This window comes from Chionomys nivalis, chromosome 7 (assembly GCF_950005125.1).
Source record: "Chionomys nivalis chromosome 7, mChiNiv1.1, whole genome shotgun sequence".
In the NCBI taxonomy this organism is placed as follows: domain Eukaryota; kingdom Metazoa; phylum Chordata; class Mammalia; order Rodentia; family Cricetidae; genus Chionomys; species Chionomys nivalis.
Window position 1 is genome coordinate 17,798,719 of NC_080092.1, and position 26,460 is coordinate 17,825,178.

Here is a 26,460-nt window from a genome sequence, read left to right on the forward strand (position 1 = left end):
ACCTCTGTGGAATAAGGTCACAGCTTCTCCATCATCAGAATGGGGTGATGTCTACCCCACAAGGTTACCAAGCATATACTAGATACTGGATGCTTGGCAGAGAGCCAAGCTGGTGACTGCCCGCTAAAGGCCTGGTGGTGGCAGTGGGTGTTGCGGATGAGTACTGAGAGGTAAGCTGGGCTCAGGAACCAACTTCCTCTGTACTTGTGTCATGTATAGTGACAGCTGTCTTTTGCTGAGTGCTCCCTGCTACTCTTATGATCCGCTCAAAGCCTTGTGGTACAGATGCTCCCATCCCTGGTGCAGAGATGAAAACACAAAACAAAAATAAAAACAAACAAAAAAAAACCAAAAACAACTGAAGCTCAAGAGAAGTTAGCTTGCCTGAGGTTATAGTGGCTAATCCAAGATTCCAACTCAAAATTTTAGGGCTCCAACATGCATGGTCTTAAGCCCCAGAGCTTTCATAATGCATCCACAACTGTTTGCTAATGGAATCTAGATGTGGGAGTCACAACGCTAAACGCTAATGAACTGAAGGTACATTCTAGAAATGAGCCATGCAAGAAAAGGAATCACACATGTATGCCACAATCTTCAACACATATTCTTGAGATCTATAGGGGAACCTTCTTGCTCCAGACTCATGGAAACAAGAGTATGGGATGCCCTGCCCCCTTTCTCTATGTCTTGCCTGACACCCCATGCCCACCCTGCCATGTTCGGCAGACTTACCACAAGGTCTGAGCTGGTCTGGAAGGTCTCGATATAGAAGGAATAGTGTTGGTCGCCCATCTGGTCTAAGATCGCTGTCATACACGCCACAAAGTGACTCTACAAAATAAAAGGGAAAAGAATATATAATGACCATGAAATTTGTCCTTTCCATTTCCTGGACTTCAAACTTGAAAACATATAGTCCTCCCAGGTACTGATGAAGGGCTACCTACCAGTGAAGAGTCTCCTCTTACTGGAAGGTAGACCTCCCTGAGAGGAAACGTCCTCACTGATAATTCATAAAAAAAGCATTCATTAGACCTATCATGTGCACGGAGCTGTGCTCAGAGCTCCAGATACAAAGCTAAGAACAGATGTCCACTGTTTCGTCTCTGTCTGTTTGCACACTGGGAACTGTATCTGTGTGGATGCTAGGAGACTCAGCCCAAGTCAGTCAAGATGCTTGGGGGCAGTCAGCTTCATTTTCTGGTAAATAATTTTGTCTGTGTAAATCCCTATTGTCTTGTCTGTTCCCATATCTACTCTCAGAGGAGTTCCTGGAAAGATCAGTGGCTCCAAGAGCACCATTAAGTGCATTGCAAGTCTCAGTGGAGAGATCAGCTACTGGATCGCCATGAATCAATCAGCCGCGGGAGCCATGAAAGCGCCTAGCACCTTCCAGGGTTGGCACTTGTGGGGGCTAAGGAATATAAAGGAGATGTGAAGAGACAGCCTTTGTCCTTTATGAGGTTATTATTTAGTTGGGAAAGCGTGATCCATGTTTACGAGGAAGGATTCAGACAAGAGGGAAATCAAGGCTGAGACCTGAGGAGGAGGTGGAACTTGAAGGAACTCTGGGAATGGAAGAACCCGACTTATACTCAGGCCTGCCCCAGAAGGCACCAGTTCAGCCTCTTCTGCATCCTCCCTCCCTGAGTAGTGAGAGTCTGTGCTGGGGCCTGCTGGCATCTATAAGCAGCACTTGAGGAGATACGTTCTGGGAGCAGGTAAAGAAAGCACTGGCCACAGATCAAGGAGGGTAGAAATGGCATTCTCAACTGTTTCTAGTAGGAACCCACAGGATACCATCTTGGCCAGAGGAGGTCTCGCCGTGGCCCAGCCCAGGACATAAGGTGAGCTGAATGATGGGGTACAGGGGATGTCTAGGGGCTCTCACTGCTTGGAAGTTTCACATTTGGAAGAAGCAAAGGTGTGTGTGTGTGTGTGTGTGTGTGTGTGACAGACTACAGCCTTTATTTTAAATGTTCTCACGTTGTTTAAAATCTATGTAAGCATGCGTGCAAGCATGTATGTGTATCTGTATACCAGTCCGCCTGTAGACATGTTCTAGTCCTGGAAGGTCACTGTTAATGGCCCCAGGAAGCCCTCTCTGCATTCCTTGGATGGTCTCTTAGGTTGACTAAATGGTTTACATGTTCTCAGTTGCCAAACTAACTCAAACTAGGTACAGGTTCTCATTTGCTTCCTGGTTCTTTTCAATTATGAGGTTAGGGCTAGCAAGCTTTCCCATCCACAGGGCCAGCTATGCAACTGCACAAGGTGAAAACGTAGGGTCCTTGCTTAAAAACATTGGTAATTTTGGAACAGCAGAGTGGCCTTTTATAAGAAGGAACCCTGTGATAAAGCTGGTCAGCTCATACTGAGTTTAGGAAGCTTGGACATCTGCCTGAAAGCGACTCTCAGGGTCTTTAGTCACTTTGTACATAGGAACCTGCAGGCAGGGGGTGCCACCTGCCTGTTATTTCATCCTCATGCCTCCAGGGGGTGGTAGTGAGTTTGTAAAATTGTTCACTGCTTTCAATCCAGGCTGGAAACAGCCACATTCTGGCTAACTTAACCAGATCCCACTGAAACCAAGAAGTTAATTTCATAGCTCTGCCCAGGGTAAATATAAGAAAGGAAAACTGCAGAGTTTAAAGAGACAGGTGTGTGTGCGTGAGTGTGGTGTGTGTGTGTGTGTGTGTGTGTGTGTGTGTACACACGCTTCATCTACTCCCTCCATCTCTTCTCTCCCTTCCTTAAATAATTCAGCCTGTGACCACTAGAGGGCTTTCCTTTTCACATGGTAGCTGCCGAGCAGTTTGTTCGGCTTTTTATTTATTCCTACGTGAGCAGACCCACTACACTTCTTGCATATAAACAGTGAAAATTACAACATAAAGGGCTTCTTTTTTCTCCGTTTGGAGTTATCTTGCCGCTGGTCAAAGGCTGCCTCGTTGTACCAGGAAGGGGGCAACATCCTCTGCAGGTAATTCCACTGCTTTGAGGTAAGAGATGTGGGAAGGTTTGATATTTTTGTCTTTTCTTCATTTTCTTTTATTTTACTAAGTGATGATCTTGTGGGAGAAAATGCAGTCGTCTCTTGGACAGCAGTTTACTTTAAATCTTGGGCTAATTGAGTGCTGAGCCTGTGAGCTTGTGTGTGTGTGTGTGTGTGTGTGTGTGTATGTGGTGAAAATCCACCATTGTCGGAACTGCAGGCTGCCCCAAATGCCTAGATCCGGAAGGCTTGTTATTCCCAATGGCTTGATTTGAATTGGAAGAGGAGAAAATGCAAGGAGCAAACCTCGGAGGAGCTCAAGTTGTTTGGGATTACCTCGAACAGGCTGCATTCTCCGAGGATTTGCTTAAGGAAACTTCTATGTGTTTTTTTTTCTTTTTAATAATGAAATTTTTAATAATGAGAGAGAGATGTTTTCCTTTCTCCGCTAGAGAGTTTGACCATTTTATGAAATAAAGCACCGTTGTTTTATTAGGGGTCAGCCAGTGGGTCAGAGTTTTTAGATCCATCAAAATCACTTTTACCAGCTTGTTAATTTCTTTGTCCTGATCAACACACGGGAAAGCCCAGTTGGGTGCCTTTCCCTAGGATTGGCAGTGCCCTGTGAGAGAAGTTTAGACAAGGCACTCGCGTTTGCCTGTTAATCAAAACACGACTCTGTTTTATTACAAACTGGAAGCATCCTGTTTTTCTACCACAGAACTGAGCTAGCTCACGTTCTTATCCGTCCTCGGGTGATCACACAGATGGGGCTAACATAGTTGAAATGGAGTGAGTCAGAGGCAGTAGGTTCATTAAAGGGTCTTTTTGAATTGAATGGTCATCACGCTTTGTCATGTATATGAATATGAATGAAAGAATAATGGAATCCTGCTGTACTTCTATAACGGGTTTCCCTGCCCCTTTACAAGATTGTCTTCAAGATGGCAATTGCCTCTTGGTCCGCTTCCGTTTTCACAAGTTTGAGACCATACTTCTGTACCTGCCATATTTAAATGCCTGGAGGGGTTGTGGGTCATGGTGACAACCAGACTGCTTTTGCCTTGGCAACCAACAGAGCCCTAAGGTTGATGTTGCCCAAACTTTAGATCGTTAAAAGTTCAAACTCCCATCCCCACCAGCAGCCTAGAAAATCCTCAGCATTGCCTGGGGTATACTCAGAGAGTTGGGGGGATCCCCTGTAATCTGGGCCAATTAGAACCCGCTTCTTCTTATTCCTGGCAGAAATTCTATAATCAACATATATTTACTACCAAGCATGCGGCAGCCACTCATCCATACCAAAGCAGCATGCCAGGTGCTTCCATGGGAAATTGCTTCTCGAAACAGAGTACCAGTGGGCTGGCATATTAAATTCCGGAGAGAAATTGAATCGGAGACTCTGGCGCAAACCAGGCAGAGGCACCTCACTCCAATCGGGTGGCTTGAAAATGTGGCTAATGAATCACAGCATGAAGAGACACAGTTTGAAACTAGGTCAAACGTGTAAAAATAAGTACAATCATCGCAGGTGCTTGGCTGATGAGGGGCTACTTAACACTGTGAGTGGTGGGGCAAATCTGTCGCTATAGGACCCTCTCAGCTCTCCAAGACAATCAATTCTTTTAATTAATTCAGCTCATCACTGCACTCAGAGGTCTCATACATCTGGGAGAAAACCAAAGGCTCTGGGGGAAGATAGTCAGGGTCTCTTTACTATGCGCTGGCAGGAGAACAAGAGAACACCAATCCTGTGTGAGCAATGGATCAGATGACTTCAGTTCTGGTAGGAATTCTCCCCAAATCATTACCCTGGCTCCTTTGCATTAAAAGTCACCTCCATTCCATTATCATATTACTATTGGGAATACTAACAGCTCTGCATACAGCATTTAATTTAACCATTTCAACTCAGCAACCTTTAATGCAAACACACACATACACACACACACTCGAGTCAGAACCCTTGTGCTGGATGGAGTAAACCGACAGCAAAGGCAAAGCTATCATTTGCTCCATTTTGACACACAAAACGGAGGGGGGCTTGGCTACTGGGAAGTGTCCCCCACTCACCTGAGATTGGTAGGAGAGATGAGATCACAGAGGGAGTGAAACAGGCAACTTCGGGAACTTGCTAGCTAAAAGCCAGCATTACTATGAGATACCAACTGGTGACACGTTGCTATAGTAACTTCAAATAATGTGCGAGACCAAAATAAAATACAATATAGAAAGCACTGAGGAGAGGAGATGAAGGAAAGTTTGCGTGCCAAGGCAGGCTCACGGGGAGATGAAAAGTTCTCCGGAAAGGCCTGACTTTGGAGACTAAGAGTGACCAAATGCCATTCTCAGGCTGCTTCTTTCTCTGCTCACCCCCATGTCTGCTATGTGCTTATGTAACAGATTTTATTCTTGGATTAAACGAGTGCTGTCTGTATGCTAGATCCAGGACTGACTGGAGGTGGGAGGCTATGGTGTCAGGAAAAGCAAGGGTTCTGAAATTCATTCATCTTAGAGCTTTGCCAGGCCGCTGGGAGTTGTAATTTAGAACCATCTTTAGGGCGGCTGAGGTGTCGAATGCGTTCTTTTTTAGCAATGCCAAGTTGGGTACAGCGCTGGGCAGCGGGGGCTACAGTAGGGTGGCTAAGGCTATGTTCCAAGGCGCTTGTATCTTGTGCTTCCTGGATGCAGCGCCACAAGCGGGGCCTTGGAGCCAGGCAGCCTGGGTTCCAAACTCAGCTATGTGTCTGTGACCTTGAGCAGGAACTTGTGTGCTTAGCTTGTCTAGTATGTCAAAGAAGATTAAAAACAATCTCTATTTCATATGGAGAACAAAGGATTAATTTATAGAAGGAGCCTGGCATGCAGAGTGCCTTTAGTAAGTGCCAACTGCCATCATTATTATTTTTATTACTATTATTAATATTGTTATGCTGCTGGCTGTGGTCTAGAAAACTACACAAAACAACCAGGTAAAATAAAATTCGCAGCCTGCTCAAAGGAAATCCCCAGCCTGCACTGGTGGACTGCACTGTCTACCAGTGTCAGTCTGCAAACCCATTTACTGCTCCCCATTGCAGTTTGGCACCAGCAGCTATGTGCCCTTCAACTCTGAGGAACCTTTGGGTACCATGTCTCAAGTCCAGCTGCTCAGTAAACAGAGTGTGTGCTTCTTGGAGCAAAGCAGGCTGGGGGGTTTCTTTCACTTGGCGACAGTTGCTGGAGGTAGGAGAAGTGACTTTGGTGTCCAAATTGTTCAAGAACCTTCCTCTATCATTGTCTTTTTGGAAACCTTGATCCCTCAGTTGTCTGACTTTAGGAAAGGCCTGTCTTTGTGTGAATTGAAATGCCTTCCCTACCCAGAGGTCCCACTGTGTAGTAGGCAAATCCAGTTCCCTTCCTTCTTGGGGAAGTAAACACACATCTAAGAGGTCTGTGTGACCTGTTCCATGTCAAAGGCAGAAATCGTGAGAGAAGAGAGGCACCTCCTGGGTGGTGTGTTTCTGTGTGCATCCTAACATGGCTGTCCTGAGCATGATAACTCCAATGCGGCTAGCACCATGTACCCTTGCCAGATACAGTGGGTATTAATGACAGCTCAACTCTCTAGGTAAACCAGGGCCAGAACTGCGGGTAACATCATCTTAGGAAGTTGTCGTCACTGACTCTCCAGTGGGAAGGCCGGAAGGCTGCTTTGAGTCAAGGCTAGAAGAGGAGCCTGTATTCCTCACCCACTCTTCTCAGAGGTGAAGCACACCCCTCTAATCCTAGTTGGAGCGTGGGCCTACCTGTGTATTACTTCAGATCTTCCAAAGAGAACAGTGGGGTATCTGTGGCAAGAGAGTGGGTGGAAGGCAGATCCTACTCATTCATTCATTCCGTGTTCTCAAGACTATGTTGGTCATCTCCCTGGGACTTCTCAGCACACACATGAGAGAATCTGTGTGCCCATTTTACACATGGAGAACGCGAGAGGCATAAAAGCCAAATAGCTTCTCTGGACAGATATTTAGTTTGTGCTGCTGTAGGAATTAAAATCAGGGCATTTTTAGATTCCCAAATTTGTGTCTTCATGGACCTGTATTTCCACATCACGCATTCCGTGTCAGCTCTGCTCTGCAGAGAACTGTGTCCCTTCATTTGCTGCTGTATTGCTAAGATCTAGAATGGGACCTGAATATTGCATAAGTTTGATAAATATTAATAGAGATTGAATTTATTACTGCATTCCCTATCTCTAAAGGAACGTTATGGGGTCCCTCCTCCACAAACTGGAAAATTAGTTAGGTATTGTCACCTTTGATTTAGCAGAGGCCAGAAATCTAAGAATTTTTGCCACATGTCTCACAATCCATCAGGTCTGAGTGAGGCAACTCTTTTACACATTCCTTGATTCAACAAGTACTTCTTGAGTGCCCACTGTGTGAGTACTTACTGTGTGAGTACCCACTGTGTGCCAGGAATGGTTCTAGGTGCTGAGGCTACAATGTGAAGTTTATCAAAAGCCTTTTCCTTGAGAGGCTCTCACTCTAGATGAATGGGGCTAACAGCAGGAAGACACATTTGTAATATGACAACAAATAAAACAATTATAGACAGTAGTTTGGTCTACTAGGGAAATACTAGAAGGCAATGGGCAGGGACAGAATGCAAGGGCATTTATTTTAGACTGAGTAGACAGTGGTGTGTTCTTGGAGCTAATATCTGAGTGAGAATCGGAGTGATAAGAACAGCTGTGTAAGAGACCGGACTAGCATCATGGGACAAGTGAAGAGCAGAATCAAAGACCCTGGGGATGGACAGGCTGAAGGCGTCTGAGAGACTGAGCATAAGGCCAGCAGGGCCAGAAGCTATGGACAAGGAAGAGTAAAATATAAGGTGATGTTCGAAAGACAGGCAGGGGCCATCTCGCAAGGGTGCATGGAAGAAGTCAGGGGCAGGAATCTGGCTTTTCTTCTTAGGGCCATAGAAGCTCTCAATATGCTTGCTATCGGCTGCCTGCCCATCTCCACGGAGCCACTCAAGTACTGTTTCCAGGGTCACGGTTTTGTAGAACATGCTAAATTATGCTTTAGTGTTGGGCATTTCTGTTTCCTGGCAGTGTCATCACTCCTGAGCAAGTGTTTTTCACTAAATGATGACTTTATAGCACAGTCTGGCCCTCCTGTGGGAGCACACGTGGACTCCAGTTTGACATCAATTTAATTTGTCTTTAGATTCGGCATGCTCAGGTCCCTGTTGTTCACTGCTGACTAAACAATCCCCAGTCTCCAGTTAAAACCATCTGAGTTTGGGGGACCCACCCGAGAGGCCAACCTGCTGGGAAATGGGCTATTAATTGGAATGGTTCATCTTTTTACTAAACAAACAGTTTTTCTAATTTCATCCATGAAGGTACGGGCAAGGAGGATCACAAATTTGATTGGGAAGAGAACAACTTCAGAAATAAAGCCTTCTTCTGATTATTCACACGAATAATGGGCTTCCAAGCTTCATAGTAGATGTCCTAAGAAAATCTGTAAGTCCTGTACAATAGGGTATCATTCAGGGTTTGGAGTTTGGGGTACACGTCTTAAGAAACATTCTACCCTTCTCCTGCAAACATGTATGTCCAGGTTAAATGAGTGGAGGGCACACCCTCCATGGGGAAAGGTGTCACAGAAAGCTATTAAATCTGAGATGGGGAAATCATGATCTAAATGACAATAAAAAACTGCCATCTAAAGGACGTGTGCCAGGTACCATGGCAAATTCTGCTATTTCTCCATCTATACAGTTGTTTATAGGGTCATAGCAAGGAAAGAGACAAATTAGAAGGCAGATAAACCATCATCAGTCAGATGCGTATGTGTCGATGGCCACAACAGCCACAGTGTGTTTACTATGGACCAACTGTGGCAAATGCTTGTCCTCTTTCACCAACTGTGCTGACTGATCTTGGTTGTTGACTTGATGCAACTGGGAAGAGGGAATCTTACTGAAGAACACTCTCCACCAACTGGCCCATCGGCATATCTATGTAGGATTTTTTGATAGTTAGTATAGAAGGGCCCAGCCCACTAAGGGTGTTGCCACCCCTGGGCAGGTGGACCTGAGCTATATAAGAAAGGTCACTGAACGTGTGCCTGGACTCAAGGCTTTTCTCCATGGCTGGGGCTTCATTTGGCGCCTCCAGGTTCCTGCTTTGGTTTCCCTCAATGATGAACAACGAGGTGTAGTGTAAATACACCCTTTCATCCCTGGGTTGGTTTGGGTCAGTTCTCCTCACTGAAACAGGAAGGCACATGCAGATGTCAACATTTACTAGATGTTGAAAATACTGTTTTTGTTTTTTTTTTGTTTGTTTGTTTTGTTTGTTTGTTTGTTTTTGTACCTTACAGATGAGGATGTCAAGGAGCAGGGAGATGACAGAACTTTTCTAGACCAGCTTGGCTCCACAAACGCTTTTGCTTTCTTTTCTTAAGGAAAAAGGGACTATTGAAATCATAACTTATTGTAATTAAAATTAAGTAATACTTCAAGACTCAGCAAAGCAAAACAATGATATAGTTCATCTTAGTGCTGCTGTCAGAAATCTCCTGAATATTAGGAAACAGTCTAGGTGTCTTCTGTGCTCCCATAGGAATAAAGGAGGGGGAGAAAGAGATAAATACAAACACTTATGTGAGGTTGCATGGGTGGAGATGAAGGCGGGCAGACCAATCATGAGGGAAAACACAGCTACACAGACAGCCAGCTGCTCAATAACTATGCTATACAGCTTTAAGACTCTCATGATGACTGTAAGCTCCAAGGAGATTCCACTATCCGCACTACTTTGGGCTCTTTACATGGGGAGAGGTTCCTGGCATAATCCCAATGCCACATACTAGGAAACATCTATTGTTCCATGCTGGTGGCATTGCTGGGACAAGTATGTCCTGGAATGGAGGCTCAACTTTCTTTGATATGACCTAGGACCCTGGACAGGGTGTGTTATCTCTTTAAGATCCCATTTTCTCTTTGGGAGTGTGGTTATGATGCCAGCTGTAGGACTGGAGAGAGGATGAAGTCAGAAGCCCCAAGAGGAGAGTCCCCTAAGATGTCTCTCCCACTGTGCAACCTCTGTCCCTTCCTGGTACCCCAGTAACAGTGAGTTGACCTGTCCAAATTTGCTTCTGGTTGACTGGTAGAGGGTGATTGAAACCTCCCCCTGGATCCAGGAGCTAGAGTGTAGATGAGGATTTACATAGCATCTCCCTGCTTTTCCCTTGGCAAAGCCTTCACAATTAAAGGGACAGAGGGTAGACAGATAGATATGTTCACAGGCAGCCAGGCCAGGCTAGAGCAGAGTCTTCTGTGGACAAGATTACATTGTGGATGACAGGATCCCTCAGTTAGTCTCCCATGGTTCCTGGGGACCGCAGAAGACTAATGACCACCTCTCATGAACATCAAGCCCCACTTCTTAGTCCAGACACTGCTAGTACCTCCTTCGATCCCATCGTCACCGTCACAAATGAGAAACAGGGCTGCTTCTGTGTCTGCTGGGTAAAGGCTAGTGCTGATTAAACACCCCGTAATGCATAGGACGCCCCACAAAGCAAAGAGTGACCCAGTCCAAGATGCCACTAAAATCATCCTTAAGACACTCTGGGCATGTGGGACAAACACACATGCGTTAGGATGCTGAGCCACAAGTGTAAAATGAGTCTGCACGGAACGCGTGCACTGGGCTTTTAAGTGAAGACAGAAGTAGGTTAGAGATATTCAAGGGAGCGTTCAAAGAGAATGTAGATTTGAGGAATGGCAAGGTCAAAAGAGATTAAACTAAGAATGGGAAATGACATCTTAGATATATAACAGAAAATACTTTTCATCTTATAATTTGATTAATTTAATTGATTGGTGGTGACTGCCTAGAGAGTTGTGTCGGGAATGATTTTAAGGCCAAGTCTTAGCTCAGCAGGAAAGACTGTGGTGATCGATTAGTGATGTCTGCCAGAGGCTGGCGAAGGGAGTTGATAGTACAAGCGCTGAGAAAGGGCTGCCCCACTTTTAGACAGTGGAACAGAATGAGGACAGAGGCAGAGGTGGAAACGGGCAAGGGGTTTTGGTGCTGCAGAAGTTCACAGGGGGAGATCGTGAGAGATGTGGAAGGGCCCGGAATGGCAGGCTCTGGGCGGCAAAACTCAATCTGTAGGTAATGGGATGGCGTGCTGGCACCTGCCTACTGTGTTGCCTCTGGGCCAGCTCTGCTGACAAGGTAAAGAAAGCTCCTCGAAGCTCTCACTCCTCGTTTCTATAAAGGGAGTGCTATTTCATCTGCTAACAGTGGCAGGATCATGAGGCTGTGGCTTTTATGAAGCTCATCCCAATGATGAAAACACCCCTATGAAGCTGAACTCGGGGGTGACTGAAAAGCTGACTCCCAGGGTTCACAGTAATGAGTTCCTGCAAAGCCCTTTTAAATGCAGCATGCCTGCACATGCCCAGCCTCAAGGAGGAGGGGACAGGAGGATGGAAACCCATTCCTGAGCTTCCCATGCTGGCTGACCCTGGTCTGGACACAGCTTTGCCAACCAACCCAAGCCTTCCTGTTGGGCTCTGACTCCTCACAGGCAGGATCCTTTCCTGATATTGGCCTCCCTGCTCTGGGAATGCTGCTTATCCATTCATTCATTGCCTTAAAAGTTTCCAAATGACATCATACTAATTTACCCTCACCCACCCTTGTTTCCCCCTCTTCTCCCCTCTCCCCTCTTCAATACCATTTGTCCCCTTTCCCTGTCCTTTGGAATGGTAGCAGTGCCCCACCATCCCGGTCCTCTGCAGTCAGCGTTAGTTTAGTGGCCTGCAACTACTATTCCATTAATAAGGGTGACAATGCAGCTTGGCATGGATGCAAATACCCCACTTCCTGTCCCGAACTCTGCCTTGGAGCAGAAGGCTTCCTGGCCACAGATCTGCATCAGCGACTTCTTCCCTGCACCCAGCTCCCATACCCACGCTCCTCCCCACACTCAAAAAAAAAAAAAAAAAAAAAAAAAAAAAAAAAAAAAAAGGCAAGTGACACAATGAAATACCACTGAGAGAGCTGGCCTGGTAGTGCCCAGATATCAGATCAGCATTACTGAAGCAGACTATCTGCTAATTCCATCTAGAAAAGGAAAGAAAGATGTCAGCTTTGGACTGGCTTGTTCTGTAAATCCCCTGCTGACTCTCTTGCCCCAGCAGGCTGCAAAACTCCTGGCAGAAGTCTAATAGAAGTTTAAGCTTAGAGAGGGGATGGAGCGGGGTTTTGGGGGATGCTATCCTGCAAACCAGATTCTGTAACATAGGTGAAGGAGACAGAGCCCAGAAAGGCTAGGTGCTTCTCCCAACATCACACAGCCTCTGAAAGCGGCAGAGCTAAGAGTTAAAGTCAGTTGTGTGAGCATATGGTTACACCGACTACACAACTTCCCCACCCTCCAAACTGCAGTCGTCTGACCCACCAAGCTCCCGTAAACAAAATGATTGTTTCCTCTCCCTCTGAGTCCAGTATCAGGCACACGGGTGTCATGATACCAATATAGAATCGAACAAAGCCCATAATGAGGTCTCATACTTGAGATTTTTATCTTAGGTTTCCATCTCAGGGCAGGGCATGGCGCTGTCGCCCACTGATCTCACCTTTCAGAGCACTGAATAGGTGAACAGGTGCCCTGCGACCACTGTGCGTCCTCTTTGATCCATCCATCCTGCGCTCAGCATCTGAATCCGATGGAGAGCATCAAGTCACAAACTAAACAGATGACCACGGACTTCCCGCTGGAGAGTGGCAGTCATCTGAAAGTGCAGCTGAGACGCATGGGGCTGGGCAGCGGGATGAGCCCCAGCCCACAGAAATGCTTCCTTCGACTGACCCCACTTTCTAAAAACACTTGACCATAAGGCCAGCATGTACAAACCAGAAAAGACCATATATGGTCCTCAGTTCTCTGTTTCTCCTGGGTTTAGAAATACTGGGCTATGTTCCCTAGCTCTGTGAGTCCCACCCTGCAGGGCTGGAAGGACACAACCTTTCCAGGTGGCTAAAGTTACCTTATTCAGAGTGGCCAGCCCATCAAAGTGGACATGGAACCAGAAAGCCCCTCAGTTCCAGTCATACCAGGACAGCTGGTCCCCTCATCCAGTTATCTCATGTTGCCATCCTGACCCCCGTGGGTACTGCACATGTGATCCTTTCCCATGGTTCCCTCTTACTTATACACCCCACACCCTATAACAGCATTCAAAGTTGCCTGCCCTCTGGTTCCTGCTGCATTCTTCTCTGTACTGTCTACTGTAGACCTTTTTCCATTCCTTTCTTTATGCTCTAACAACAGGAACAATGGTCGTTTAAGGATCCACACAGGTGTTTTTTCCTCCAGGAGGCCTTCATGGATTTCACCTGACTCTTTTGTCCCAACCAGGACAGTCCTACCCCAGTACTGAGAGCTCCTCTTCCCTTTGTTGGTGTATCACTAGTGACATATCATTGAATAAGGAACATAGATACAGCTAAGATTTGGGGATTGCCAATTCTGAGCTCTACCAATGCCCACCTCTTTCCAAAAAAATTAAAATGCTGGCTGCATACCTTTGTAAACTACTATAGTCCTATAATGAAGCATCTAACATAATTGACATCACGTTATAATTAAGACCATAAATGCTAACTGCACTGAATTAAGTCATCAATTATGTTCTGGCAGAGTGGGGTTAGGAATTTCATTTGGGAAATTTTAAGGCCTTTCAACTTCAGAGTTTTATCTGCTGCATACTACCATTTTAAGACGGGCAGCACATGGAGAGAGGACAGTCCCTGTCATTCTGAAGTCAGCCGATTGTCTTCTGAGGACCCGTAGGTCTCCCAGGAGTCCATTGGACTCAGTTAGTGGAAGGACATGGCGTGGCTTTACAAGGATGCTGTTCACTGCTTCTTGGGTCCATTTTCTCCACAGGAGCCATGTAGGCTACCACCTTAGCAAGCTGGTTGGACCAGGGGACTTATAGTGAATAGAGATCAAGAGACTTGAGTCTAGCCCAAACATCGCCACCAACAAGCTGAGGAATCTTGGGAAAATCTTTGCTCCACTACAGGCTTTGGTCCTTTTATCTATAATAGCATCAATTGCCCCAGAACGCCAGATCCTAAATGTCTATAGTTTGTGTATGACATGTGGAAACTGAAGAATTTTATCCTTTCTTTTCTTTCTTTCTGATTGACTTTGGGCTCAGAGGTCATGGTTTCCAAACGGTATTTTACAATAGAAGGCTATGCTATTCTTCTCTGAGGACCCTGGGCTATTAGAATGGTCAGCTTTAATTGTCAACTCGACACAACCTGAAATGAACTGGGAAGAGAGTCTCAGTGAGGTTCTGTTTGCATTGGGTTGGCCTGTAGTCCTGTACATGTGAGATTATCTTAATTGATGTGGAGAGATCCAGCCCACCCTGGGTTGCACCATTCCCTAGGCTGGGAGTGCTGGACTTCATGAGACGAGAAAAATCAGTATCACAGCAACAGAAATGAATCTAGGGCACATGTCTATTCCCTGAGTGACTGATGGGTGAGATACATCTTCACAGCAGTGAGTTCACCAAGCAAGAATATGCCAGGCTTACCTGACTTTGGGGCTAGCTGGCTATGAGATCTTGAGCAAGGCATCTAATCCCATGCAACCCATTTCCTCATTTCTAAGCTTCTTTTACTTCATTAGCCAGTATGACCATCCACCAGCAGCAGCAGAATTGCCTGGAAGCTTGTGAGAAATGCAGACTCTCAGGTGCCAACCCAGTCCTCGGGATCAAATTCTCAACATAGGACCTGCAGGTGGGCACTAAGTCCCCTGAAATTTGCATGGAACTGCTAAAGCACAAAGTAGCTACTCAACAACATGCAGTCTTTGTGAAGATTCTCCTCCACCCTCTCTCCTTTCATGTGTTAACCGTAATGCTTTTATACTGTGAGCAGCGCCGGGGCAGAGGCCTCTACCACAGGATTAGCACACGGTAGGACTTCAGTAGACCTATGGAGACTGATTGAATGTATGGAAAAGGGGAATCAGACCTGGCTCATTCTCTAAAACAACTGATGGTCCAGGAAGAAATGACGACAGGAGCCCTGATATCCAAAACAGAGTAGGGCTGCTGGAATGTAGGGACTCAGATTCACCTGCCTCCTTCTATGACCCAAACATGTACCAAGCAGTGGATAAACATCCTCCTTGACAATCTTTACAGCTGCCCTGGGAAGTAGATGCCAGTATACACACACTTAATAGTCAAGGAGATTTTGGCTCAAAGAGGTAAGGTAGCTTGTCCCAAGCCACCTTCAGCTAGTGAACGCACTGACAAAACTTAAAGATAGGCAGCTGCAGCAAGACCTTTCTGCAGGATGCCCTGGGGAGAGGAAGCACTAGGCGTGATGACTTGACGTTGACCGTGGGCCTCTCAAGGGCATTCCTGTCTCTCCATGCTCGGGGGAGAGGTAGCAGGAGGCCCCACAAGCGAGAGACAGGGTTGCTATTCCCAGCAGAGGAGCTCATCACAGGGCTGCCTGCTCCATGGGCCACTTGTCTGATACACTTCACTGCCTCTGGCTGCCCCTGCCCAGGCCTCTTTCCTGTACTTGGACATTTTACTTGCAGATACATGCAGCAGATGATGCCAGGCTTCACAATGACAAGTCCAGGCTAGGAGAGAGAGGTTGCATGAGCTTGGGAGTAGGAGTAGAGATGCCTTCCAAAAATTGTAAGATGTGGACAAGCCTGCAAGTCCTAATCTAGGCATCCTAAGAGCCAAGACAAGAAGCAGTTTTGCACAGGGAGGCCCAAGGTCACCAGAGATAAAGGATGTTATATCATTCCCCTGGGTCTTCCTCTCCAGATGGATGACAATAGGAACTGTGCACGGCAATCATGTTCCAGGCAGTATAATTTCACCACTCAACATAAGGTGGTGGACGGCAGAGCACCTGAAATATCTATCTGTGCTTCAGCCTTGCTGGATTCCTTCCTTTCTCTTTACCCTCATTCCTCCCTTTCTGCAGAGGTTGGGCCTTTGTTCCCTTCCCCAGCAGTAGCTCTTTTGAGTGTTCCTCCTGCCCACAGCAGCAGCAGCAGCAGCAATCTGGGTGCCTGTTTAGAATCCACCTCACACTCACTGAATCCGAGCCTCTAGAGCAGGATCTGCCCTGCCATCAGCCTAAGGAGCCCAGTAGCAGTGGGGGCTCTGATGGATGCTCAAGTTTCAGACCTGGTGCCTAAGGGGGCTTCTGGGTAGGCATTTCCAGTGAGCGGCCCCTATAAGGGGAAGAAAGAGGGACCAATGTGGCTGGTAAGACCAGACAGCATAGTGATCCATGCTTGTAATGTCAGCATTTAGGAGGCTGATGCAGGAGGCTGATGCCAACCCAGACTCTAGTGTAAGACTCTGTCTCAAACAAGCAAACAAGGCAGGAAGGACTCCCCAGATTTGGAGAGGGGAGGGAAGTGAAACTGAGTAACAAAGCCCCATTCTGTACCAGTCCTCCTAGCAAGGGCTCATGGCTTTGGATCCATATACACCATGAAAGTATTAAGAGTTAATGAATGAAAGCAGGTTGAGGAGGATGCACACACACTGAGACTACATTTTACTGAACACCCACTGTGTGCTTCAGTAGAGTTCTTCAAACTTCAAGGGGTTTAGTACCCACCAGTGGGCCATATAAAGAGATTCTGATTCCTGAGGTCTGGGCGGGCACCTCAGAGTCTGCATTTTCTATAAGCTTCCAGGCATTTCTGCTGGTGAAGGTGGTGGACGGCCACAGTTGGAGTAGAAGGATTTGGAACCTTCTCACACTGCCTCAGTATTCATAGATGCTTAGGAAAAAGACACAGCAGTTCACAGAATTTTCTGTGTCAAGTTGCCTTTGGCACACCTTAGAGAGGACTGTCCTTACCCGTTAGTTCTTGACCCCAGCCCTCCCTGATCAGCACTTCCTCTTAAGGCTGTGCGTTCCTGGACAATGATAATATCAGCAATAGTGTGGTAGGCTCATGAGAAGGCTGTCTGTGAACACTGAAGAGAGTTCCAGAGACTCTAATGCCCTCAGTGCGGGGAGGGCCAGATGAGCATCTGAGATGGGTTCCTTGTCAATGTCAGCTAACTCTGGCTGGGGCTGCTGGGGGTTATATTTAATGTGATTTAAAGAAAATGAAAGTTGTCACCTTCTAGCTCACCAACGCAGGAGGCAAATTTATACCCACTATACCTGGGTGATTTTCAAGAGGCTTTGGCTTGGGAGCCCAGAGACAGCCCTCAGCCTCACTTCTGTGTTCATTGGGTTTAGGAGATAGAAATGTTGCTTTCTCCAGGGCAACCATGTCTACTGATCTTCTTAAGCTTCTACAGGGGGTGGGGTAGGTTTCCTAAAGACCTTCATTTATTCATCAACATTTCTGTAAATCCCCCCCCCCATGGACTGTGGCAAGTTGGAGTTGAGAATTTGGTACTCCTCCACCTACCTCTGGGAGAACACAGTTCAGGCAAGGTTAGGGCTCATGCAGAGGGAATTTAACCTCTTCAATCTGGCCCTCTTGTCTACTTTCACTTTTGCCGCTTCAAAAGAAAGTGCTATCTATCTCCTATCTTCCTAGGCTCCTCATCACACACACACACACACACACACACACCCCACCTCATATTTTTAGAGTCATTTCCCACCTTTGGTTGTAGTGTGTCTCCACACGCCATCTCAGCATCACAAGCAGTTGGTATTGCATCTCCAGAGGTCAGGACTCACTATTACCACTATCTTCATCCCACTCCCATCCCAGGACAAGATACAGGCCAGGATTTCCAAACATATGCAGGATCCACATGTGCACAGCCTTCCCTACTTGACAACTCCAGGTGTGCATCTTACAGGCCTCTAGACTGCAGGGGCTTGCTTAGAATCCTTGATCTTCCCCTCTTGATTTACTCTAGACTTCCACCCGATCCTCTTTTATAACCTGCCACGTGGAAGCCCATCATCCCCTCCCTTAGCCATCTGTCTGGGAGGCTTCAGGTACCTTTGACAATTTACCTGGCCAGTCCATCTTGTGGCCGACTTCTTTCCAATTCCGCCTCTGTAACACTGCTAAACTATTTCTGTCTACCAAGGGTAGCTCATCAAAGGGTCTCTCAAAGAGATCTTTCAACCTTGATCCTCTCAGAAGCCGTCAGAGCGGATCTCACACACTCCTGAGCTCCATGTTCTTGCCTTTACCCACACACCATAAAACCTACTGCCCTCGCCTGGCTTGTAGCTACCACTGCTGCTCTGGGACAATTTACTCTTACAGTTTCTACTTCGGATTCTTCCTTACTCAGCCTTACAGTTTTCCATTTCAGCACATCTCCCAGTCCTCAGTTAGGCATTTCTTTATGCATCAGGCTGTCTGGTTCTGATCCCTTTCCTAGGTGGAGCTCCTAACGGGCTGAAAATGTGAGTGTTTAGTCTACCACCGCGTTCACAGCACCCAACACAGGCCCTGGATGTAAGACATATATAGTAAATACCTTCCGAGTGAACATGTACTTAAATTCTAAACATGATGCTCAGAAAAGCCATGCTACCCTTGCTCTGTTGTTAGTACTGATTGGCTAGCAAAGGTGAACCATTCCCCTGATGGGAGGCAAGAGTAGGCAATTCAATTTAATTCTTCTCAGTGTGGTACCCGTCGCTTCAATTACACTCAATTCATCTTAATTTAATTCCAAAAGCTTCACAGACACCCAAGCTCTGACAGCCTGTCTTCTAGAAGTAGAAGCGTCACTGAGGAAAACAATCTATTGTCTGCCCTTAGGAGCCGCCTCCTTACTTCATGTGCATCTTCTGGGCAAGGACAGGTGTGGGAGAGGTGTTTGATCTAGTCCCTGCATACAAGCCTGCAAACAGGTGACCGGTAGACCTAAACTGGCTCTGAGGCATCTCTCACTGATGGGTGTGTTTCCCAAGGTAGCTGCAGAGGTTCAACACAGCGTAACACCAACAACAGTGACTAAGGACATGAGGGTCAAGGATGCAGAGTCCTCGGTCTTCCCTCCTAGGACTGGTCAGGACAGGAATTAAGTGACTGAAGTCCTCTAGCCCGCCTTTCAAGTCTGTTAAAGGGCTTCATGGTTATTTTATTAATTGCTCATATTTTTTCACTTCGTCTTACAAATATGGAGATTTAAGGACACTCACTTCCTTCCAGTATGTGAGATGACTAACAGCTGAAAACACACAGTGTGTTATCAACAGCCTGAAGTGTTTACTACCAGAAGCAGCATTAGGGAATGCAGGCATCACAGCCGAGCAGACAGAAATAGCAGAGGGTCTGGCTGAGTTCTCTGGCAACCAAGGAATAAGGGGTCGGGGGTAAGGAAAAAAAGAAAATATACCAATTTAAACAGGTTTAATTTTTCTGGCATGAGAAGCATACACAGATTTCTCTGCTACAACCATAGCCTGGCAGGAATGTATCATGAGTCCTTATGAAAGGGCTTGGAGAGGCTGGGGAGACCTTGACTGAATCAGTTTCTTATGACAACAATGCTGCTCAGTCTGACACAACCCCCTATCCACCCTCAATAAAGGCAAGTCTTTGAGTGGAGACAATAATCTGCCTTCTGAAGAGCCAGCTTCCTCCTGGGCTTAGTTTAACCAATTTACTCTTCTCTAGATCACAATGTAACCACACAGCCTCTAGTCAGGGGACTCAGCAAGCTACGCTGCTCTGCTTCTTGCCCTCCTGGACAAATCTTTTTGCATTATACCAATGCTCCATGGACATGGTTCTGTAGTTCTGGACCATTCTAGAACTCTCTGGACCTTTATAGCTCATGATGACTTGTTTATGCAATCAGTAGCCCAGGCTGGACTTGAACCCGTATCCTCCTGCTTCAGCCTTCTAAGAGCTGGAATTACAATCCAGCTATAAAGTCCAGGCTCTGTCATAACTCTTATGATGTGTGAAGCATAAACAGTGTTCTGTTATTAAAATATTGGAATAGGGAATTCTTGAGGCCCCCAAACTGCAGAAGCTTTCTATGGGTTTTTATTCCAACACTCCTCCTTATAATATCCTAGTTAAAGATGCTATGACCTCATTCAAATGACTTCAGAGACAGAAAATGCTACCTTCCCCCGGTGCTCTGATAGATATATGGGAGAAGGTTTTCTCGTATTCAGCCTTAAACTTTTCACGATGTGAAGATGCTGAACCACTTCTGCTTCTGTCAGGCAACATAAACGCCACAAAATTGTATGGGGAAAATGTGTCCTTTCAAAGTATGATTTCTACTTGCCAGAGTAGTCCAAAATAATACTAAATTTTCATTTGTTGCTTCTGTCCGGCTCTTCAATACATTGGAAGTCAGGGCTCTGTTAGTGAGAGCTGTTTGCTTGGAATTCTAAGAAGCCATGTCATTTCTTATCGAGCCTGCCCCAGCTGCTAATGACAATGAGCCACCGAGCCTGCTGGATGCCCCCAGTGCCCCCAATGCCCCCACTGCCTTAAGTAGTTTTAGTAAAACAGAAGCGCTGGGCGGTGAGGGTCCTTTCCCCCAGTTAATTATAAGGATGACTGGACGGCTGATGGATGCCATGTCTGCAGCCGCATGCCCTCTCTATTCTGGCCATCTGTGCCACCCTGTCTTTCCTCCTGGCCTTACTTACCAATCTTTAACAGAGCACTGTGACTAACACTGAATATTGAAATGAGACATTGTAGTCATAAAATCAATATTTAAACCACACACTACTAATTCATACTAAAGGGAGAGAAAGGCCTAAATACCCCTCTCTCTCCTCTATTTTAGTCCTATGGGGACGGGCTACTGGGGTGAAGATAAGAGCCCTGCATGTCATGTAAGGGAAAGCTGTAATTTGAATACGTGCACAGGTTCTCAAGGGGAACATTCTAAATCACCAGCAACACTGCTATTCCAACGATGGGTTTCCCAACTTTGCACATGTTCCTCTCTTGAGTGGCCCACCTCTGGGGCTTTTCACTCCCATAGAAACCTGAGCTCAGCATGGAGAAGGGAAAAAGGCAGTCTCTAAAGGGTTTGGGATGGGGTGGTCAGGGAGGTTTCTTCTGCAACATTAAGTTTCTAGAGTCTCCCTGTGTTCTACTCCCTCAGACCACTCCTTAGTTCCTTCCCATCACCAGGGCAGAAGATCACATCGAGGAGCGTTTGCCTTCTGCAGGCTTATGGTCGTGGGTATCACTGGGACATACAGGTCTGCTCCATCCATACAGGCAGCACACCCATGGTACATTTTAAAGGGCCTGCTGCTCTTGCTCTTTAACAGCCAGCATGGCAGCTTCCCCGTGGAAAGGAACTGGGAACCTCCCGCGGGTTCTGTGTTCCTTCAGCATCAGCATCCCGCCCCAACCTCCCCTTTCACTACTGAGCTCTGTAGGAACACGGGCTTGCTTAAGGAACAAGCAGGGCCTGCATGGAACATTGGGAGCTAGGTCAACAACATTAAGTGGAGCTGAGAGCAGCAAACAGATCTGCACCCCCAATAGAAACCCCTCAACCAAGAGTGGAGTCCTGGCACTTTGTGTGTGTGTGGGTGGGGAGTGGCTCAGTTGGGTCCTTTCCATATCTCTCAGTCTTCACTGATTACTCAAACCTTCCACAGGCATGGATGGAGGGCTTCCACAGTATTAGAATGATAGAAGCCCACAGCCAGGGGTTCCCCTTTTGCCTGTGACCTGGGGCACTTCCTACATCTCTGAGCCCCAGTTTTCTCTCCTGTCCCATGGAGACAATTACCCTTACTCTCATAGAATACTGCAAAGGGCATAATAGGAGTATTGGATGAAAATAACGACCCAAGGAGGTATTAGTACTTGAGCACTGTATTCCAGCCAGTATGCTATATGCTCCGTGTAGTTTGTCTCATTTGCCTTATGACAATTCTGCAAGCTAGAAACTCTCCCCATTTGTGGGTGTAGTAACTGGGGCTCGGAGGAGTTATGTAACTAGATGAAGGTCACACAGCTGACTTGCAGAGTATGATAGTGCCTGTTTTCATTGACTTATTCATTCACCATTATTTCTCCATAGTGGCCATGTAGAAGCCAACCATATGGTCCCCACCCTCAGGGCACTTACAACCTTCTTACTGGAACACACAACGCTCAGAATCATGGAAGTTTAATCAATCCCAGTCCCACCGAACCCCAAGTTTGGCTCTACACCAAACCTCTGGGACAGTGTTGCCCCCATGGCTTTGCCTGGTGATGGTGATTGAGGCCCTCCAGGAATGGTAACTGGATGCATTGGCCAAGGAAGGATGGTGAGTGCGTTTTCCTTTATCTGAAGTACTCCTAGACTTATAGATCAGAAAGGAACCTTGAGAAAGAATAGGACCATTTATCTGCCTGACAAATACCACATCTGAACTCTTCTTTGTTGGAAAGATGCAGCTAGGGAAACCTGCTTTATAATCTTGGTCAGACAAAGCCTGTATTTACAGACAGGTGAACTTCAGGGCATTCCTGTGCCCTTAGAGATGGAGCCTTCTGCTGCATTTTAAGCAGGGATTGATTTGATGAGCTTTTTTAGCATGCGGCTTTTCAGGAATGCAAAACATCCCTGTCCTTATCATCCTAGGTTTCCCAAAAGGGGAAACTATGCCTTTCTCCCTGTTCTGTTCCGTGTTTATACCTCTAAAAGAAATTCTGCGGCAGTCTTTCCTTTGATTTGGCTTGCACTGTTGGGCCTGTGATACCTTTGTCAATGTTAGTGGTTTTCCCTCTGATACAAACTAAGAGAGACATTGGGTAGAGGGAGAGGCAGAGGCGGAGTTAGAGATTCCCAGGAGATCTGCAGCAACTTGTTGGTTAATAGTATCACTTGAGGGTAAAACTTGACATCATTTCCTTGAATCTTTCTAGCTGTTTCCAGAGGCTCAGGCTGTCTAAAAAAATTTCTCTTCTTGAATACACTCAAAAGGGGACCATTAAATGGCACCAAGCAGTTCTGAATCTGCTGAACCAGGATGACCCCTCAGGTCAAATCCTGCCCTTGCTGCCCAGAAGCAGAGAATTACCAAGACTTGATGGATGGAATGGACAGACTTGTGTCAGAAGCAGAAGGGCTGGCCAGCTGAACAGCCCTGCCGCACCCTTCCCTCCCCAGTCTAAGGTCCTGCTCTTCATCCCTGGGGTTCAGAGCTATGTCTTGACCTTCTGGAAAGTCCTATAACAGTTGCAGTTGCCCAGTGCTGCTTGGCCTCTTCCAGTTGGGTAGTGAGTTATGCCACTAGTTTCAGGCTGGACCACTCTGACCTTGAAACAGGGAAAGAAACTGAGTCTGTGTGGTCTCTGCTGTACCAGTTGCTGGGTTCTACAGTGGCCTTTCTCTTCTCTTCCCTTCCCTTCCCTTCCCTTCCCTTCCCTTCCCTTCCCTTCCCTTCCCTTCCCATCCTATCCCATTCCTTTTTCATCTAATCTTCTTTCCCTCTTTCTCCTCTCTTCTCTGTGTGGGATGGGGGCAGGTGTGCATATATCTGTACATATGCAGAAATCAGAGGACAACTTTTAGAATTCATTTCTCTCCTTCCACCTTGTTTTGAGGCAGTTTCTCTCTTGTTTCCACGTCTCTACCTATTCCAAGCTAGATAGCCTACAAGTTTCAGAGGCAACTCTTCTGCCTCCTTCCTGTCTCATTATAACACAGCATCCAGGTTTTTTGTATGTGTGTGTGGAGGGGAAGAGGTTGAAGATTGAACTAAGGCTGCCAGACTTGCAGCGAGGTCAAGGCATGCTTTTCTGATGCCCATTCTTCAGATGAGAAAGCTGAGTCTCAGAGAGGTTAGCCAATGGCCCAATGCTCTATAGCAACATTGTTGCTATGGAGACAATGAATCCAATTTGTCATTCTCCTTTTATGCCATCCTGAATTATTCAGTTTCCAGAATCTTAATGACTGGGGAGGGGCCTATGATAGATTTTTTAAGTGCCTTGTCCTAATGACCAAGAAAAGATGACTTCATCTACTCAAAGATACAAAGATGTAAGGCAGAAGAAGAGGCCACATGCTGGAGATGAGGGGTGCTCACAACTGACATGCCTTTTCTTCATCTTCTTTCTCCTTCTTTTCTTAAATATTTGAGCATGGCACATGGTAGATACTCAGAGATGGCCTGAGCCTACACCCTTCCTATTCACAAGGAAGGCCTTTCACTCTCTGAACATGCCTTGAACTTCCCAAATGACCAGAGAGCCCAGTGGTTCTGAGCAGGTGACACCCATCTTCTATGGCACCACACTGACACAGGCTTGCTATGTTGGCAGCAGCCTGGTGCTCTCATGTTTCTTGGGGTGGTTGAGAAGCGCCTAAGCTTTCTGTCATTCCAAAATCATTCTCTGCATCCCCTGGAGCTGCATTGTTCAGGAGGGGCCAGAGGTTCACAGCTTTGCCCAGGTTTGCTCTAGTGGACTGAGAGCAGCCACTGCTCTTGGTTCCCACACCCTCTTCTTTGTGGAGGGACCAGGCTGCCTGAGATCGGTGGCCCCCACTAATGGAGACCTGTCTGCATTTCACACACAGCTCAGCTAGCATTCAAATAACTGTTGGCTCTACCCTACAGTAGCCCCCACACCTGAGCCATGTGGGCCTCCAGAGGTTTCCTGTGTTGTCTGTCTTGACCAGCTGCAAAACTTACTCCCCAAACCTTTGTAAACCACTTCTTAAAGATCATACACACACACATGCACACACACATATATATCTGGAGATACTCAGATTGCTACATTTGGGAAACCAAATTATTCTTTGTGCACGTCATTCACCGCCTTAGACCCCAGATTTCTCACTCACAAAGCAGAAGGATGTTTCCATTCCATTCATGGATGGATTTGATGGTCCCTTTTACATGTAACCCTGCCTGGCTCTGCTGAGCCCTGGCTATGGGAAGGGTGGCAGAGAAGTTTCCTTAACTGTCTATATCTATTTCCTGAAATGTTCAGACAAAAAAAAAAAAAAAACTTGCTTCAAATGTAAAAAAAAAAAAAAGAGAAAATTGTAAAATCAGAATGAATAAATGTTTAATTAAATCTCTTCATAATGGGATGTTACATAAACATCATTAATTGTTAAATTTGATATCCATAAAAGTTTCATTATATTTGAAAACAATTTGTTCCCTTGAATTGCTCCCTCTGAAAGGAGTTTTCAAATGTGTCCTGTGATGGCTCGCTGCTCCACTTTGCCCTCCACTTTGCCAAATGCTTTCAGAAACCAAACCATAAAACTCCCCTTTAAACATATTACAGCTAAAATTGTCAGCGTGGAGTGTGGGTGACTTGCAATATACTTGGTGAGAAATAGGGTTAATATCTCTAAAAGCACAAGTGCTGGGGCCAGGGCGGGGGCTAGAGAGATGGCTCAGTGGTTATGGCTATACAGCGTTCTTGCAGAGGACCTGAATTTGGGTGCAGCACAATTGCCTGTAACTTCTGTTCCAGGGCATCCAACACTCTCTTCTGGCTTCTGTAGGGTTTGCATTTACATGTGCAAACCCACATACAGACACTCACAATAAATAAAATAAAATAATATAGACAAGGTCTTAAAAGTGTACTCAGGGCTGTTGCTTTATAACCAGAACTGATATTTAATGAAGCAGCTATTCTATGCTGGGATCCTGTCAAGCCTTTTGTGTGCATGAGTTTGTCCAATCTTCTATACAATCTTGACTATACAGTCAGATTTGAGCACCCACACTGGCATCTATTACATCTGCAGAATCAACCCTCATGAATCACGACTATTTTATAACAGTGTTTGCATGACATGCGTATGCACTTCTTGGGTCATTGTTCCCTGAACATATAGTATAGCCTCTCTATACAGTCTTCACATTGTATTAAGTATTTTAAGTTGTCTGGAAGTGATTTAAAGAGCAAGAGGCTGTGCATGGGTTATTTACGGGGCTTGGACCATCTGTGGGTTCTGGTATCTGCCAAGGGCTCTTCAGTGCCCAAGATGCAAGAGACCACTGTACTATTCTCATATTCTCATTTACATGCAAAAAAAGAACTCAAATGCCAGTCATCCTTCCAAAGACATGTGATAGCAAGTCACAGTCAGAGTTGAAACCAATGGCTTCAGGCTCATGCTCCTAGTGACCTTACCAGCTAAGATGCCTGGCAACCCTGGATATTTCCAGAAGAGAAAAATAAACCCTGGCAGGCTGAAAGGAAGGGATATGCATGTCCAGATTTAGGAGCGCAATTCATGCTGCATTAAGTAGATTGTGGTTCTTATTTGTCTCTGCGCTCCTTAACTCTGTAGCTCCCGGTCCAGAGGTGTCCTTTATTGCTGGCTCTCAGCCCCACCTACATGCTCTCAATAATTCAAGTCACAAATAATGAAGAACTGATGGCTACCAGTAGAGTCCATCGACAACTTCCAACTTC

The 26,460-nt window shown here is 46.2% G+C and overlaps 1 protein-coding gene across 1 annotated transcript in view; it reads right to left on the reverse strand.

Annotated features, from left to right (window-relative positions):
* The window catches only part of Dock2 (dedicator of cytokinesis 2), a 413,359-nt gene that overhangs the window by 91,192 nt on the left and 295,707 nt on the right, over window positions 1–26,460 (reverse strand). Inside the window, exon 28 of the mRNA XM_057774274.1 lies at window positions 736–834. Coding sequence (XP_057630257.1) covers window positions 736–834 — 99 coding nt within the window. The remainder of the gene's footprint in view (window positions 1–735; window positions 835–26,460) is intronic.